General features: G+C 35.2%; 3 protein-coding genes across 3 annotated transcripts; all 3 read left to right on the plus strand.

Moving 5' to 3' along the window:
• The first annotated feature begins 4,361 nt into the window (after positions 1-4,361).
• LOC113281417 (GDSL esterase/lipase At1g28570-like) lies at positions 4,362-6,080 on the plus strand. Its single transcript, XM_026530144.1, has 5 exons — positions 4,362-4,600; positions 4,681-4,896; positions 4,999-5,150; positions 5,237-5,510; positions 5,734-6,080. The coding sequence occupies exons 1-5, from the start codon at positions 4,369-4,371 to the stop codon at positions 6,036-6,038; spliced, it is 1,179 nt and encodes a 392-aa protein (XP_026385929.1). The 5' UTR covers positions 4,362-4,368; the 3' UTR covers positions 6,039-6,080.
• A 2,473-nt stretch (positions 6,081-8,553) lies between these two features.
• LOC113278962 lies at positions 8,554-9,222 on the plus strand. The gene is made up of 2 exons (XM_026527681.1): positions 8,554-8,713; positions 8,849-9,222. Exons 1-2 carry the CDS (start codon positions 8,554-8,556, stop codon positions 9,220-9,222), a joined length of 534 nt encoding a protein of 177 aa, XP_026383466.1.
• A 7,353-nt stretch (positions 9,223-16,575) lies between these two features.
• LOC113278963 (vinorine synthase-like) lies at positions 16,576-17,967 on the plus strand. The gene has a single exon (XM_026527682.1). It carries the CDS (start codon positions 16,576-16,578, stop codon positions 17,965-17,967), a length of 1,392 nt encoding a protein of 463 aa, XP_026383467.1.
• The last annotated feature ends 271 nt before the right edge of the window (positions 17,968-18,238 follow it).

An 18,238-nucleotide genomic window follows, 5' to 3' on the forward strand; every position in this document is an offset into this window, starting at 1 on the left:
AAAAAAAAAAAAAAAAAAAGGTTAGGGTACGAAAGGTTGCTCAATAACCTTGAAATCAAACTACACCAAAACCCTTCGCACACCCAAATGCATGGGCCCCACCCTCCAGAAAAATTTGTGAGTGTGCGGTTTTTGTATAGTTTTATCTTCCTCAACAACGGGATCACAATACCAATACGGTTAAAATATTTCCCTTTATGCTTCTCTTTGATGCAGCTTTCCAGAAACAATCTGGAAATTTTGCATTTGGTATCATTAAAGTAAGTAACACAGGCATTATTTCAGATTTCGCGGGTGGATCAGGTTGGTGCTCTAGCTCTGAAGAAGCAGAATCCAGAGCCTTCCGGGAAGCCATCAGATGGTCAAGAGATTGCAGGGATGAAAGACCAATTCTTCTAAATGATAACAAGAATGTCACTAGTAGCATGAACAAGGAGAACATTTTTGCTGTCGATTGGAGACCTAAGGATATTTTGCAACAAGCTCTTTATCACAATCATTATCTTGCTAGTTCTTCTATTGCTTATGTAAATAGAAACTGCAACAAATATGCAGATAGTTTGGCTAAACTTTTAATTAAGCATTCAACAACTAGAGTAGATTCTAGATATTGGGATATGTCTAGAAAAAACACTTGGCTAGATAAGCTAAGTAATCTTCGTAAGCAGAACTATGTAACTCTTCTTCCTTAGTTTTTATGAAATTTCCTTTCATCAAAAAATAACAAAAAAAAACAATATATTTCCCTTTATATTGTACTACTATGTGGTTTTCTAAAATTTTCCACAAATCAGAATAGTACGAGATAGTACAAGGTAGTACATAATTTTTTATTTTTTTTATCAGTTAGTACAATGGTTAGTTGTGGTCTCTAAATACTACTAGCAATTACAAGGTAGTGGGGAGGTTCAATTTACCCAATCTGATTCGCACTTTTTGGAGTGAAGGAATGTCCAACAATGGAGATGAAGAAGTTGATCTTCAACTTCTTTGGTCGTTGTTTCAGTGACTCTTTGATTTATTAATAGATTTTGCCTTTGATTGTCAAAAAAAAGAAGTTGAACTTCAACTGTTTCGGAAAAAAACTCTTAAGAGGACTGAACATCTTAAGTATTTTTCTTTCTAGCTATTTTATTTATTTAAAATTCTTTAAAGTGGATACCACACTAATTTTATTTGTAAAAAAAATCCAAATATACATATGGGTGGCTAAAAATCAACTGCCCAAGTGATTTTTTTTTCTTCTCAAGCGGTTGATGTTCCGTCTCTTAGAGCGTCCACACTGGTGCGAGTATAATCAAAGATCAAAGACTAAAAAGAAAGACCAAATTTAGGTTTAGTCCGTCGTGTGACGCAGTGGGGAAAGAGTAAATTTGGTCGCGCGTTGATAAAGCTTACTCCTGGAATCAGGCGTTGATAAAGATAACGCCTAAAATGAGGCGTTTGTAAAGATCCCGCCTGAGTTTGGGCGGGGAGATTCACAAAAAAAAAAAAAAGAAAGAAGAAGAAGTGGGGCGTTGATAAAGATAACGCCCCAAAGAAAGATTTGGAAAACTTTTAGGAGTGGGGCGTACATTATATGAACGCCTAAAGAGAGGCGTTATGTATACCAACGCGCGATGAAAGACGGAGATTATATCAACGCCCGTAGTGTAGGCGGACATTATATAAACGCCCGACTATATTTGGGTTTGGTCTTGATCGCCGACCAAATTTGGTCTGGATTTTACTCTTGATCAAATTTTGATCGATGATCCGTCCCACTACGCCAGCCCACTCGACTAAAAATTTGGGTTTAGTCGTCCACTGCAGTTGCTCTTAGTATGTTTTCTTCACTATATGGTGCAAAAAATGTTCTTTCACCCAGTCTCTCATTAGATGTGGTAGCGAATGTTATAACTAGTCAGAGCTAATCTTATTAAAAGAGGTCCTGATATTATTGATAAATGTCCTCTTTGCTTAAAGGAGACAGAAACTATATCCCATCTTTTTTACAGTTGTGAAAAGATAATGCCCATCTGGAATACAATTAGGCAGGCTTATAATGTTAATATTCATGATAATCACATTACCTTAGATTGGCTTCTCACTGTTATTCATTCCAAAGCAAAGGAAGATGTTGTCAGCTGGGAGATTTTAATTCCTTTCATTCTCTGGAGTATTTGGTGGGCTAGAAATAAGCTTGCTTTTACAGATCTGAATTTCGATTGGAAGCATATCATTGAGAATTCCTATAACTCAGCTTTAGAGTACACTCAAGCTAATGCTACCAGTCACAGTAAAATCCCCAAACAAGTTATTCATATTAATTGGTCTCCTCCTACTGATGACTTTATAAAATTGAATGTAGATGGTGTGCAGGCTGTGCTGGTGTTTTTCCCAGAGATGATGGAAGTTTTGTGGCTGCTTTTTGCAAACACATCTATCACAACAGCAACAATCTGGCAGAACTCTTGGCAGTTAGAGATGGTCTAAGGATTGCTTTGTGCCTTGGTATTAAAAAAGTGCAGGTTGAAAGTGGCTCTTAAATTATTGTAAATCTGTGTAATCAAGTTACTGAGAGTTCATGGTTTTTTGATGTACTTCTTTCTGACATTAGATACATGTCTTCTTGTTTTGATAGTATTAGGTTTCAGCATCAGTACAGGGAAAGTAACTATATGCAGCAGATTTTTTGGCTAAAAAAGCTGCAAATGATGCATATACTGATAAATGGTTACAGAACCCCCCTGCTTTTTCTATCCTTTTTTGTATGATGATGCTGCGGGGAGAGTCTTCCCCAGGTTTGTAAGGCTCTAGTTTCTTATTAATACATTTCCATTACCAAAAAAATAGGTTAGAATTAGTGTTAATAGCCTTTGATCTTACTAGCAACTACTTTAGTTAATATGTGAGCTACACAGTTAGCCTCCCTGCATCAAAGAATGCAAATTACAATCTAAAACAATATTGTTCAGCTACTACGAGCGAATAGCTAGCTATTACATAACTAGAGTCTCTTTCAATATCAAGATTACCCATTCACGATTCTTTTGCCGGAAACCTCCCCGTTTCTTGATGCCACGACCATTCACGATTCTTTTGCCGGAAACCTCCCCGTTTCTTGATGCCACGACCTTCTGTCATATTGCTCGTATGGTTGAAATTGTTTATTGCATAGTAGTGGGTGAATCTTCCATCATTTTCCCCGAGGACTCCTCCAACTCATGTATGTATAGAACCATCATCACACCATGTGGGTCTAACATTACAAACCCAATCTAAGAGTATGTTTGTTTTTTCTTGACTCACCTAACTCGTCTTGATCTGACTCGTCTGGATCTAACTGAAATCACCTGACTTATCTGAATATGTTTATTTTTTGAGTCAGATCTGACTCATCTGACTCATCTGACTCAAAAATATGAATCAATGGTTTGTTTCCATGAGTCAGGGGTATTTTATTACCTGACTCAAACGGGTCCGAGTCAGGGGTTAATGTCTGACTCAGATCGCGAGTCAGATCTGACTCGGAAAAAAAACGGTCTAACATCTAACTCGGACCGAGTCAGGCGCCGAGTCAGATCCATACACGAGTCATCGAAAAACAAAACTTGCTCTAAAGCTTATCCCATCTGACATGAATATTGACATTTTTTTCCCTCCAAAACTCTTTTTTTAGAAAAAAATACTTTGTAAAAAAGATAGCATGTTGAATAGTTGTAGTTATTTTTGAATAAAATTCATTCCTAGTAAGCTATATGTTCCAAACTTCCACACAGACAAGAAAAGGTCCGCCAATGAATGTCATTGCAGTTTTAAGTGTACGTACCCGTAGGAAATCTTCAAACATGAGCTAGAAGTGAAGTATGAGTTTTTTCACCGGTAACAATTCCAAATACATCCAATAATATGTACATACCACCTACTTCCATTTTTTAAGGTTTTTATACCAACCACCAACTACCGAGCCGTCGGGCCAACATGATCACAAATAATGTTTGGAAAGAAAAAACAATAGTAATTAATACTAAAATGTCTCGTTGCCAATGGGAACAAAATATGCTCAAAAAATGAGATCAGATGTAATTAATACATGTTAAGGTGCATTAAAACAACAATAAAATTTGTTGTTTTATTTGTTTGTTTTATTGCAATGAAAACAACAATTCTTTGCATTGGGAATATGATTTGTTGTTTTTAGTGCAAAAATTTTCAATTTCTAGTAGAATAAGATAAAAAAGACACAATTTCCAATACCATTAAACAATTATTTATTAAATCTTAACATGTATACGGGTATACAAGTTAACAAAACCCATAAAAATTAACCAAGGTTTCCTTGATGTCATTGCGTGTCTAATTTTTGTCATTCTCTTCTCCTTCGTTATGCCTTCTTCTTTCTCTCTGTTCCTCACATTCTGTGTCCTTGTATCTACAGCTATTCCTGTATTTGGGTCCTACAAGTCCATTTTCAGCTTCGGGGACTCCCTCGCTGACACTGGGAATTCACTCTACTCCGGACAGTATACTCCGGCCGCCCAGTTACCTTATGGAGAGACCTACTTCCATCAAGCTACCGGTCGAGCTTCCGATGGTCGCCTAGTTATTGATTTCATCGGTAGTTAATTAAAGCATTAACAAAAGAGTTACGAATTGCATTTGCTTGCACATCTTTACTAACGCTCTATTTTGCTTCAGCGCAATCGCTAGGACTGCCATTGCTACTTCCTTATCTAGGAAAAATTAGTGGCAAGGATTTACAACAAGGAGTGAATTTTGCTGTTGGGGGAGCTACAGCTCTAGATGTTTCTTTCTTCGATGATAAACAGATTCCATATAGTACGAAATACACTCTTGGAGTTCAACTTGGATGGTTCAAAAAACTTTTGCCTTCCCTTTGTAATTCATCTTCAGGTATGTTGCACTTTTAATTTCTGTTTAATTTCATCTAATCAATGATATATGTATCTAGTTTGCACCATTTAACTTTTGGATATGTTAATTCATGATTTCCAGATGGTTGCCGCAAGTTCTTCAACACATCTTTGTTTGTCGTTGGAGAAATTGGAGGAAACGACTACAATAATGCATTCATGGACGGGAGAAGTCTAACGGAAGTTCGCACTTTCGTACCTAAAGTTATTGATGCCATTAGCGCCGCAATCAAGGTAATAAAAAGATGTTAAATACCAAAAGTCTCATTTATTGCGAGACGGAGGGAGTATATTCTAATACATTTGATTAATGAATACAGGCTTTGATAAATGAAGGTGCGGTGGCATTCATGGTTCCTGGAAACTTACCAATTGGGTGTTCAACAATGTATTTAGGTCTATATCAGAACTCTAAGAAAGCAGATTACGATAACAGCAGTTGTGTCAAGTGGTTAAATGATTTCTCCATTTACCACAACAGCTTGTTGCAAAAAGAATTAGTTGTCTTGAGAGAATTATATCCAAATACCAACATTATGTATGCTGATTATTATAATGTTGCCATGAAGTTTTACCAATCTCCCGATTCATTAGGTATATTATCTTTCTCTTATTGGTAACAGTTGACATAAATTTTTTCGGTTGTGTTCCTTTGTCGTGGTAAACAGTAAACTACCCGCCCTAGCTCAACCCACTAATTGGCGACATATATTAATGATAAAAAATCTGTGTGCTGCTAAATTGCTGATTATAAATATGCTGATGCATCTCTGCGTACTTATTGGAATATATAATTTTGGACTTTTCCCGTCCTCAGGATTCAAGGGCGGAGCTCTAACGGCATGTTGTGGGGGAGGTTTAAGTCGATGCTGTGATGATCCATCAACATATGTGAATTGGGATGGAATTCATTTTACTGAAGCTGCATACAAAGTTATAGCTATTGCTTTGTTACACGATCATCAACAGTCCTTTCCCGATACCCGTAACATTAGCGAGGCCAGCCCTTACAAACCACAAGCAAGTGACGGCTTGCCGCCTAATAGTGCGGGGGCAAGCACAACCTTCTTTTTCATGTGGGCATTTTTGATTCTTAGCTTTTGTTGCAGTTTATACAGATAATTTTTATTTTTACACGAGAGAAAATAGAATAAAGCTGATATTGACAAAACTAGCTTTAATAAATCATGTCACTCATTTATTATGTGGATTGCTCTCCACCATGAGTCAAAACCAAGGTGAAACTCTTCAAAGAAAAAAAAAAAAACTTGTTCATTTGTGTAACGTTGCGATTTGCGAGGAAATATAACAAAGAAAAAGGCCTAAAAAACAAAAAAAAACAACACTGGAGCAGGTACTGCAACAAAAACAACCATGAATCATCCTTAAAAACTGTGGTCAAATTTTGGTTGTATGTGATCCTTGCTCTTATTGATCTAAGGTGTGATTTGTAAGTTTTGGTATCTGATTTTTCTAAAGGTACAGTTTTAGAAGACTATCTAGGGAAATCAGTCATCTTTTCTTTGAATTTGAACACAAAATTGCCCCATACAAACACTATAATTCATGTCTGCACCAGTAATTCAAATTCAAAACTAATATAAATAAAATTCAAAATTATATACATAAATGGGAAATATTGTCAATGAACAGAAAATGTGAAAAAACTAGAGAACACATTTTTGTTGAGTCTACTTGTTTAACTTAGATTAACCACACACCAGATCCAATTCCAAGATAAGAGCAAGCAATAAGTGTTCTGACAATATATTTAGCAGACCATGTATTATTCCTTTTATGTCTAACTCTGATTTATTTGTCAAGTTCGATCTTTACAACCTTGAGACTATGGAGAATAAATTTAAATCTGAAAATTTGTAACAACCTCGAGACAAACAAAGAATACTTTACACACCTTTTTCTGCAGTAGACCTTCACTACCCTTCGAGTTGAAAATCATATATAATCAAGTTTGTACAAGTGACTCATTTTAATAAAAATTGATAAAGATAATAGATAAGAACATAAACAGATCACTAATGCTGAACTTATTCATTAACCGAGACGGGGGCAGATGGACAAGTACCCTGAGAAACATTGGCCTATTTTTTAACAATAGATTTAAGTGTATCTACTAGCAACCAAAAAAAAAACAAGATTTGCAGACCTCTCTTATTTCTTTCCTCTGGAAAGAGATCCGGGAGCCCATGTAGCAACAGCCTGAACTATTGGTATTTTATAATGTCATCTGAGCACAAATGCATATAGAAATATACAATGATGTCTAAAATATAGCGAAGGGAGCCTTACTTGCAACAGAATATCCAGAGAGTATTGTGGATATTTTTTAGGACTCACCAAGCCTAATCAAAAGGTTAAAGACCATCCATAGTATTTCAGGATTCGTTATAACACTCTCAGCCTGATGAAAAAAGAGGTATTAGTCGCCAAATTATATCGGTTTTGTGCTACGTAACTAAAGAAATATTCTACTGACGTTTGCGCTGCTGACTGGACTGTTAGTTGAGTAACTTTCACAACCTGTATCCCAGGACAAACATTTACAGATTAGACTGCTAAACTATATCAGAATGTACAGGGGTTAAATTATCATCCATGCGATAGAGTAACCCTGATAACAATAGAATATGACAAAAACTAGAATTTTGATAATTTTACCTTACAGAGCTAAGGACAAGTTTCACACCCTGACCACTAAGTTGCGACATCATTGCAGGAGCATTACTTTTAGCAGCTAAAATTTGAACCGAGAAAGAAACATAAAAGAATTCAGATATATCGAAAAACTTGTTGTACCAATTTCTCCAATAAACAGATTCCAACAACATTGATGACCCTAGCATGTCCAAATGGAAAAACTTGGTGAAACTACGACTAATGCAACCAGAGTGGAATGCATGGTTATACCCCCAGCAGAGGAGTAATCTATAGAGATTCAGTTCAAAAAACACAACCCAGCCACATTCTATAATGTATACTTCAGCAAAAAAATAATGGTGAATCACCATGCTAAATTGACATGATGACTTAAACAAGAAAGTTAGAGCACTAAACTTTTTTCTAGAAGATGCGGCAACAAGAGGACCAAAAAAAACAATTGTTTTAACAAGCATGGAAAGGGGATTTCATTAAAAAAAAACATTGGAAGTTTCCACTGCTTTTTAACCTCAAACATATATTCCTCAAACTTAGGTGCAAACTGAGTTTAAACAGTTTACATAAGACTGTCACTGAACAAGCTGGAAATATTTTTTATCTCTTCACAAGTTCTGTGAACAGTGGAGATTGTCTCAATATAATCGTCTAAGAGTCTCAGCACCTAGAAGAATTGAGCTTAGCTAATTCAAAAGAAAAAAACAAAGTTAGGATCAACTGGTACAAAGCATTGTAAGTTATATCAGAACTTTGAAAACCTCAATAGATTGTAATATGATGAGCTGATATCTTGCGCAAAAAATAGCAGAAGTCTCTTTTCTTGAAGTATGTGAAGTTTAAAGTGAATAATGGTCACAAAGTTAGGTTTTGGGAAGATAACTGGTTGTATGATGTTCCAATAAAAAATTTCTTCCCAAATGTTTGTGCCCTGTCAAGAGCTAAACATTCTTCAGTTGCTGAGATGTGTACCTCTGACAATGTCTTTGAAGTCTGGAATCTTAGCACCCCTACAAGACTTAATGCTGCTGCTAGAATGGAGTTCCAGGTTCTTATTTCTGATTTTTCTGCTGTCAGATTCAACAGAGACATGGAGGATGAGTTGCAATGGGCCCTAACAAAGAGTAAGCTTTTCACTGTTAATTCTCTTTATGACAAAATCTTTGTGGATGCTGTTTTGGTGCAGAACAGTTCCATCTTTACTTTTATTTGGAATTAAAAATGCCCACCAAAGATTGGCTTCTTTTTGTGGTTGATAGCTCACAATAGATTACCAACAAGAGATTTTCTTAGAAGGAGACATATGGAGGTTTCAAGTGATTTTTTGTTCTGCAACAGTAACGAGACAAGTTCTCGTCTCTTTTTGCACTGTCCTTTTGCTAGAGAACTTTGGGAGGAGTTTGTTAATAAGCTAAGATGGTTCTTTTGCATGCCTAGTGATATTATTCCTTCTTTACAAGCTGGGCATCTAACTCTACATGATAAAGACAATACTGCGGTGTGGAATTTAGTTCCTATGGCAATCATTTGGTCAATTTGGAAGGAGAGAAACTCAAGGGTTTTTACAGATAAAAGGAACAATGCTAAGGTTGTTGTCAACAAGGTTGTTATTGCTTTCTTTGATGGGTTCTAGCTATTAACAGCTCAGTGAGTGCTTCTGATATAATGAGAGATTGGTGTAGTATTTTTGTTTGATCATGCTTAAGCTGATAGTCTGTTATCAGCTTTTCTTTTCTTTTGTTCCTTTTGTTTAGGGTGGTATAACCTTTATACCCTCTTTTTTTATCAATAAATCTTTTTCTTTACCGATCAAAAAAATAAAAATAAATAAGAACACCTGCAAAGATCATAAATCATATAATCTGAAAATCAATATATCATGGATAATGACGTTAACAAGACCATATAAAGTGAATGGAAAATCCCGTCCCTTAAGGTACGTACAAGCTATAATGTTCTTGCAATACTCCATATCTTTTTCTCGGTTTTAACTTAACCCGTTATTTAAATTTTAAATTTACACTGCCTACAACTTTAATGTTCGAGTGTTTATAACACTTGTAGGTTTCTTAGTAGAAAAAAATTAGTGCCTAAATAGAAATGCCTTCCTTAGTTCAAAACCTTGGGTGTCATAATAGTGACACATGCAGCTGAGCGCATGTTCCGCCAAAAAAATAAAACGGAGAAGAAAACGAGGGGACCTATTTTTAGATTTTTGGAAGAAATCAGGGATGATATATTTTTGCTCACTTTCCCTCTCTTTCTCAATATTCTCTCCAAAATTCAACCCAAAAGTTTAGATGAAATTAAATTAAACCAACGCCTTCACATTAAAATTGAAATAGTAAGAGGTATGATTTGCAGAGAACTAGGAAAAGGGATGTAAATGTCGTCTTCATGTCCATTATCAGTAAATAAGATAGAATATGGGAGATTCAAAAGGGATGATTATTTTCCGTTTCACTAAAATTAGTCTCTTTTTGGTTGCATGAGTATTGTATATATATGTTAGTATCTTGATGATGTAAAAGTGAAAAATTTTGATATATTAGGGTCTTTCATCTTTCCATATGTATTCTTATTACTATTATTGATTAATGTGTATTTAAATTTTGAGAAAGATGATGAGTTTGTATAGTGAAACACTACAAATACATTCAGATTTAACAGTAACATGAAGTATGGAGGATTAGAGAATAAAGATTTAGATAAAAAGGTGGGACGAAGGAGAGTTGAAGGGGAAAAAGGGAGGAGAGATTCAGAGAAGGAAGAAGATAAAGTTTTACTCATTCATAATAATCCAGAACAATAAGCTGAACATCTCATATAGTCACAATAATATTCACGTAAAAATGTGAGTGATTGGCTAAAAGCAATTAAAATAAGATAGAAGCCACTCGGTGTCTAAATAAGAAATAGGTTCTCATAACAACTTAATCCTAACTATTATTTTATGACAAATACTTACCCCTCCAAATGATTCTTGTCCTTAAGAATCAATTTAGGAAAATTGCGTTGCATGAAGACTGAATCTTCCCAAGCTTCTTCTGCTGGAGCAGAATGATCCTAATGAACCATAACTTGAGCTAAAGATTGGTTATTCTTCTTAACTATTCAAGTGTCCATATTAGTGGAATCACCTTCATACAACCATCGGAATCTAATATCAAAAGTGTAGTTTATGGTATTAACCCTGCACCTAGTTTTGGCTTAAGTTGAGAGACATGAAAGAATGGGTGTATCCTGGAGGTAGAGGGTAGTTGCAGTCTGTAAGATACCTTCCCTAACCCGTATAGCACTTGATAAAGACCAAAAAAAATTAGCATACAACTTGATATTCCTTCTGAGCTGAATTTTAGTCTAACAACAAGGTTGTATTCTCAGATAAACCCAAACATCTACCGTGAATTCTCTATCAACTTTTTTCATATTAGCTTGTTGTTTAATTCTGTTCTGAGCTTCCTCAAGTGTAGGTATTAGAATAATTCCTAGGGTTTGTCTTTTCTATAAATAGTCTTCCACCGAGGCATTGATGTTTGGAGAATAGTGAAGTCCATATTGTGGTGGAGTATACCCACAAAAAGCCTAAATTGAGTGAGCTTGAGGTTAGTGTGATAGGTAATGTTAAAACACCACTCTGCCATTGGCAACTAACTGACCCATTTGGTTGTTCTATAGCTGATCATGCACCTAAGATAAGTTTCTAAGCATGCATTCACTCTCTTTGTCTGGATATCATATTATGGATGATAGGATGTACTCATATGCAGTGCATTGCCAAATTTAGAGAAAAGTTCTTGCCACAATCCGGTTAGAAAAATACTTTCTCTATCTGACACCACAGAAGTAGGGAGTCCATACAACTAATAAACATTATTTAAGAATACCTTGGTATATAAAAAGCTGTGAATGGATGGTTGACTAGTATGAAGTGACTTCTTTTCCTTCCGAATTTGGTATTCCGGTGATAAAATCCATGTTGATGTATTGTCGAGCTTATTATAGAACAGTCAAAGGTTGTAATAATATTGCTGGTAAAATATTGGAGTTCTTGAGTTGCTGACAGATATCACACTCTTGGATGTATTGAACTAATTCCTTATTCATACCAACACAGTTGAAAAAAGATTTTGATCTATGGTAACTTGCTTTCTGTAGTAGAGTGTACAACTTCCATTACTTGTTGTCTCAATTTTTCACCACCACCAATGTAGATTATATTTTTATATCCAATCACACCTTGGGAATATGAGTAGCTGTCCAAGCTTGTAGGAGCAAGCATTAGTCTAGAAAGCAACTCTTCTTCCAATGGGTCTGAGATGTAGGCTTTGAGGACTTCATCTATCCAAGTAGGTTTTATTTGGGTGACAACACCACACACTGAAGGTTTTGAATGTCCAATCCTAGATATGGCATCTGCAACACTATCTTCAATTCCCATATTATAGCAAAGCTCATAGTCATAACCAAGCAGTTTAACTAGCCACTTTTCTTACAGTGCAGTATTCAACCTTCGTTCCATGAAGAATTTTGTGCGTTGATGGTCAATGAAGATATTTTAATCATTTCCTAATAGATAAAGTCTTTATTTATTTGATGCCATGATAATGTCAAATGCATATTTGTCATTAGTTAAGTGTGCTACAAATCTTGCTCCCATGCCTTTGACAAATTGAGCAATTGGTCTTCTTTCTTGCATCAATACATCACCTAATCCTGATTCACAAGTATCTATTTTTACTTCAAATGGTTTGGAGAAGTATGGAAAAACTAGAACTAAAGTAGTGGTAACAGTTGTTTTGAGTTGTTCAAAAGCAATTTGAGCTGAAGAGTTCCAATGAAACTGTTTTTATTGAGTAGGTCAGTCAGTGGCTTGCTGATAAGGCTATAGTTTCTAACAAACTTCTTGTAATACCCAGTTAATTCCAAAAATCCTCTCAGATCCTTAAGACTTTTTAGAATACGCCAGTTTACCATCAGTATATGTTGATAGGATTTGCAACTACTGCTTCACCAGAAATAATATGACCAAGATACTCAATTTGAGTTTGGCCAAAAGACCATTTACTAATTTTTGCAAACAAAGAATGTTATTGGAGTGTACTGAAAGTTGTGTGAAGATGTAGTAAATGGGACTCCATGTCTGGACTGTAAATGAGGTTGTCATCTAAAAATACAAGAACAAATTTCCTAAAATAAGGTTTGAACACTTCATTCATCAATTCCTGGAATGTAGCAGGAACATTGGTTAAGTCAAACAACATTACCAAAAACTCAAAATATCCTTAATGGGTTTTGAAGGCTATCTTGTGAGTAGTAGCAGGACATACTATGATATGATGGCAACCAGTCCTTAAATCAATATTGGAGAACATCTTAGCACCTTTAAGTGAAACTTAAAAGAAGACTTTATCAACTAGAATATTTCTTCACGAAAGCGTTGTTTTCTCCAGCGTGAAAGAAATTTCTTCATCCAACTTAGAAAGTCTCGACTCTCGACTCAAAAATTACCAAGACAACATTTGATTGAAATACTCATCAGGGGGAGCACCATCATAGTAACAGGTATTTTACTGCACTATCACGTCGTACTCTTTTTCCTTCATCAAGGTTTTGTCCCATCAGATTAGGTTTTCCCTTCAATCTGGTTTTGTCCTTTGAGATTTTATTGAAAGGGTTTTATCGAGGATATTAATTTAGATAAATTGGTTATTTATGGGGAGTGTTATAATCAAAAGTTTATCATGTAGTTGCCTACTTTAGTAGGACCCTATTACTTGAGGCATCTAGTATCTGATTTCTGTAAGTAGAGCCCCTAAACTTTTGTAATTGTATAAGCATGAGTAAAATTCTCTCTTCTTCTCCATTTTGTGTCTCCTTCCTTTCTGGTTTTACAACAATTATATAATTACGATTTCTTTGATTAATAATTCGACTCAACAACACATAAGAAAACTTGCCAAATTTGGGTATACAGGAAAAACAAAGAAATATGTTTTGAGGCATACTCATTTTTTTTGAGGCATACTCATTCATTATACCATCTAGGGTGGGTTGATAAGGGGTGTCTAAAGGTAGCGCAATTACCTATATATCCTTAAATAATTTAAATTACTAGAGTGCCCTTATCCTCAAAAACCTAAAATCAAAATAAACTTTAAACTCAAACATCTTGGACTCCAATTCAATCAAGGAATTGATCAAGCAAAGCAAACACGAATCGAAGTGAGCGATGTTGGAGTGTGAAATCTAAATCTCAATTGCTCTTAGATGTATTTTAGAATGTATGTGTAACAAACCCATCTTGTTTTTGATTGATTCTAGTTTGTTTGATGGATATAATATGATTTCAAAGATGAAATTAGGTTTTCCGAAGATCAGTTCGGCTGATCTTGGAGTATCAATTTTGAGCCGAACCTAGTGTATGATTTAGAGAAACACTATGTTCGACTAATTCGACTTTGCTAGACTTTGTTCGAATCAGCCGAACCAAAATTCATCAGTTATAGAGTGAAGTTCGGCTGATAAATTTTCAGCCGAACCTCAGTTTTTTGAAAATATACCTAGGTTCTGCTGATAACTTGTCAGCCGAACCTAGGCATATTTTCAAAAAACGAAGGTTCGGCTGAAAAGTTATCAGCCGAACTGTTCATCTGTTCAGTAGATCTGGGTTTTAAAAATTCAATTTTTTGACAGATTCAACTTATAAAAAGAAATTAAACCTCGTATAGAAGTCTACCTATGATTTGAATCACACATTGTGGTCACTTGTAATCATTAAAATCTCAAAATTCAAAACCCAAGTTTTTTTTTTCACTTCTTCTTCTTCCTCTCAAAATCTCAACTCTCTCACATAAATTTGATTTATCTACTAATTCACCACTAATAATTTAATGTTAATCAATCCTTAAAATTCCTAGCTAATCAAATCTAATCATAATCATTAACACCAAATTATGTAAGGGTAGTTATGCCATTATCAAAAAGGGGTGGATAATGGATGATGTTGTTTTTTATTTACTGATCCTATTCTGGCATTATTTAGTATGCCTCAAAAGAATTCAGTATGCCTCAAAATAGGTTTCAAAACAAATAGGGTCAGTTGGAAGTAAAACTCAAAGCCCATTAACCATATATTTATACTAATAGCTAAACTGTCATTGTTTAACTAGCACTAACTAGTTAGTTTAGTTTAATTAATATAATTAGAGTAATTAGTTGAGTTATAAACTGTGTAATCTTGTTTTGGTTAGATTTAGCTTGTATACTTTGTTGGAAGGTTTTTTGAGAAAAATATTATTTATTTTTGAGAATTTTGTAATAAAAATGAAACTACACTAGCCAAACGCTTCTAGAAGGGAATTCCACAGTTGTTTAATGGTTTCATTCTTCAAATTACAGAAGGAATCAACAATTTTAGAAATCATAGGATGAAAAGTGGGCATGCTCGACTAAAATAGAAGATAACGACTCTTATAGCCGGCATGTTGACAATAAACCATAATGCCGATCAAATGAGTTTTTCCATACAAAAAAGGTGTTACAAATGCATGATTAATTATTCTGTAAGGAATTAATTTCATAACCTTCCGACTAAGCTATAGTCGTCAAGGTCGAGCATACCAAACACTAGCGACTAAAATTTTTATACACAAGATCTTCAAGATTACAGGTAAAACAACATGACAACTAAATGAAAATAAGATGACACATAAAAAGTATTGGTCGTCATGGTCGAAATCGTAGAAAGTGACAACCAACACAAAGTTGTCAAGGGAGTTTCTTCAACCATGCCGACTAATAGCAAAAATACACACAAAGAAACTGTTTTATGATAGTTATGGTTGGCGAGGTTCAAGTTTTCAAAATATGGCGACCTTAATCACTACAACACTAGTCGGCAAAGTATAAGGAATGAATATTGTGACGACCCTGTAAATGTTTCTTATAGAGATGAAAAATCGTCACGATACTCAACCTAGGAAGATAACGACTGATACTAATTGACACGGTAGACGAAGAGATACACTGACAACCACACAATTGCACTTCAACAATTTAGATCTTTCCAACCTAATATGGCATTGAAACAACATATTAAAATACTAGATAGAACATGAAAGAATTAATCGACAATAAAAAGAATTTAATCGACAAATATTTTTCATTTAAAAACAATGGAATATAGAGAAGAAAAAAGAAAATGATCTTAAGATCGAAGATTTAATCGACAGTAAAAAATATTCTAGTCGACAATTTTTTTCATTTAAAAATGATGAAATATAGAGAAGTAGAAAGAAAATGAAATTTAGATTGAAGAACAAGAGAAAAGTAAACGAAATTGACATCAGCAATATGTTAGATTTAATTAGAATTGATGACGATATTTTCATAATTTTTCCCCTTTTGGCCTACCGGGAGAGTATAAAAAAATGGACTTGAGTTGTTCTGTGAAATGCAACCAAAGAATATTTCAGCTGGCAAAACCTTACATCAAAATGAGGACCCATGGGTAGATCACCTTATGAACACTCAACCAAATGACCAACCTTACCAATGATTAAGCTAGACGTCAAAAGAAACCAACTACCATTAGCAGGTAGTAGTAATGTGGCCAATCACTAATCTTGATATGTAATAATAATTGATCTTAGCTATAATGTTTTTAATGTCCCGGGAACAATTTCACATTGGGTGCAAAAGTATGCAGCCCTAGAGAATGCATAATATACTTCCACCAAACGGTGGATGCATGCACAGAAAAGAGCCAGAAATGTTACTCTGATCTTGTGTGTCTGATTAAGCCCTTGTTTTTGTATTCGGTAGTAGTTGAAGAGTAAACTATATATATATATATATATATATATATATATATATATATATATATATATATATATATATATATATAACGGAGTTGTTTTAAGTGAAGCAGCACACCTAGAACTTTGCATTCATTGTCAAATACTACTAGCTAGTTAGTATATTCATGGCGAATGATATGGTTGCTGCAATGAAAGTTGAAGTAGTTTCAAAAGAAATTATCAAGCCTTCTTGCCCGACTCCAAATCACCTTAAAACCTTCGACTTATCCCATCTTGATCAGCTTGCTCCTCCATTTTATACTCCACTCCTTCTCTATTACTGCAAAAATGGTAACAATGTCGAAGCAGTCTACAGTTGTTCTATAATAAAGAAATCTTTAGCTGAAGCCTTAACGCAATTCTATCCCTTAGCTGGTAAGGTCATCGATGACAAATTTGTAGATTGCAACGATAATGGGGCAAATTATTTCGAAGCCAAAGTAAGTAACTGTCAGCTCTCTAAGCTTATCCAACATCCTGATGTCCATGAAGTGGCAAATATATTCCTTCCATTTGAACCCCGGGATCCTGAAATACTTTCCATGCAACTTCCTTTGATATCTGTCAAAGTCAATGTTTTCGACGAGGATTGTGGTGGCGGAATTGTGATTGGTTTGTGCATCTCCCACGAGGTAATTGACGCAGCTTCATTCACCACTTTCATCAACGACTGGGCTACTATCGCTCGTGGTATTAGTTCTTTGGATGCTGAACAGCAAATCAAAGGTCCTGATTTTGGGTTACAATGTCTTTTCCCACAAAAAGATTTAACAGGTTTTAAACCGCCTGCCTCTCTGCCGATGAATGGAGTGGTGGTTACAAAGAAGTTTGTTTTTACGGATTCAAAATTAGCTCTACTCAAGGAAATAAGCCAAATCATCACCAATGAATCAACCGACTTACAGTACCAGCTGCCGACTCGTGTTGAAGCCCTGTCTGGTTTAATATGGAAATGTTTAATTGATATAGATCAAGGCAAGATCATGAAGGGGGCTACTTCTGATCCTCCTGCTGTTACGGTTTACCTACTGACACATGCAATAAATATGAGATCAAGGATAGTTCCACCATTGCCGCCACACTCCTTCGGCAATATGGCTTGCCTTGCGGTTGCTCCCCACATCTACATGAATAATAGCAAGGACATTGAAGCAAAAGACCAGAACTACCCAGATTTGGTGAGTAAAGTTAGGGACTCCATAAAGAAAATTGATGGAGATTACATAGAAGAACTGCGAACTACTGATATGCTCTTAAACTTCCTGAAGATGAACGAGAATAAAGCAAGTGGTCAGAGTACGTCGATGCTACACTTCACTAGTTGGTGTAGGTTTCCAATATATGATGCAGACTTTGGTTGGGGAAAGCCAACATGGATAAGTATTTCTTCAATCCCTTTTAAGAACATGGTTGTGCTAATGGATACTAGTTCAGGTGACGGTATCGAAGCCACGGTGAGCTTGGATATAGAAGACGCTGCTGATTTTGAACATCAACTCCTTGCATTTATGTCCTAGCTTTAGCTAGCAACTTGTTCTTGCTATTGGATCTTGTGTTTACTTTATTTCATCTTTCTCAGCAAAACTCACACCGGAGAATGTTCACTTTGTTAATTTCTTTCCGGAGTCGAGTCGAATCTAGTTAGTTTTCTTGGTGGCTGGCTTCTTACCACATTTCAATAAATGTTTATCTTTATTATTTCAAGATATAAGTGTTGGCAATTTATGAACTCAGGTTGAAAATGTTTTAATATCCCCCATGACTTTATAACTCTTGGCAGTTCAAGTT

Source organism: Papaver somniferum, chromosome 5 (assembly GCF_003573695.1).
Source record: "Papaver somniferum cultivar HN1 chromosome 5, ASM357369v1, whole genome shotgun sequence".
In the NCBI taxonomy this organism is placed as follows: Eukaryota; Viridiplantae; Streptophyta; class Magnoliopsida; order Ranunculales; family Papaveraceae; genus Papaver; species Papaver somniferum.

Excerpts from the sequence above, each read along its gene's own strand:
- LOC113281417 (XM_026530144.1), top strand. The coding sequence starts at position 4,369 with ATGCCTTCTTCTTTCTCTCTGTTCCTCACATTCTGTGTCCTTGTATCT. Across the intron at positions 4,897-4,998 it reads CCTTTGTAATTCATCTTCAG|ATGGTTGCCGCAAGTTCTTC; the intron begins GTATGTTGCACT and ends CATGATTTCCAG. Across the intron at positions 5,151-5,236 it reads CCATTAGCGCCGCAATCAAG|GCTTTGATAAATGAAGGTGC; the intron begins GTAATAAAAAGA and ends TAATGAATACAG.
- LOC113278962 (XM_026527681.1), top strand. The coding sequence starts at position 8,554 with ATGTGTACCTCTGACAATGTCTTTGAAGTCTGGAATCTTAGCACCCCT. Across the intron at positions 8,714-8,848 it reads GCAATGGGCCCTAACAAAGA|CTCACAATAGATTACCAACA; the intron begins GTAAGCTTTTCA and ends TGTGGTTGATAG.
- LOC113278963 (XM_026527682.1), top strand. The coding sequence starts at position 16,576 with ATGGCGAATGATATGGTTGCTGCAATGAAAGTTGAAGTAGTTTCAAAA.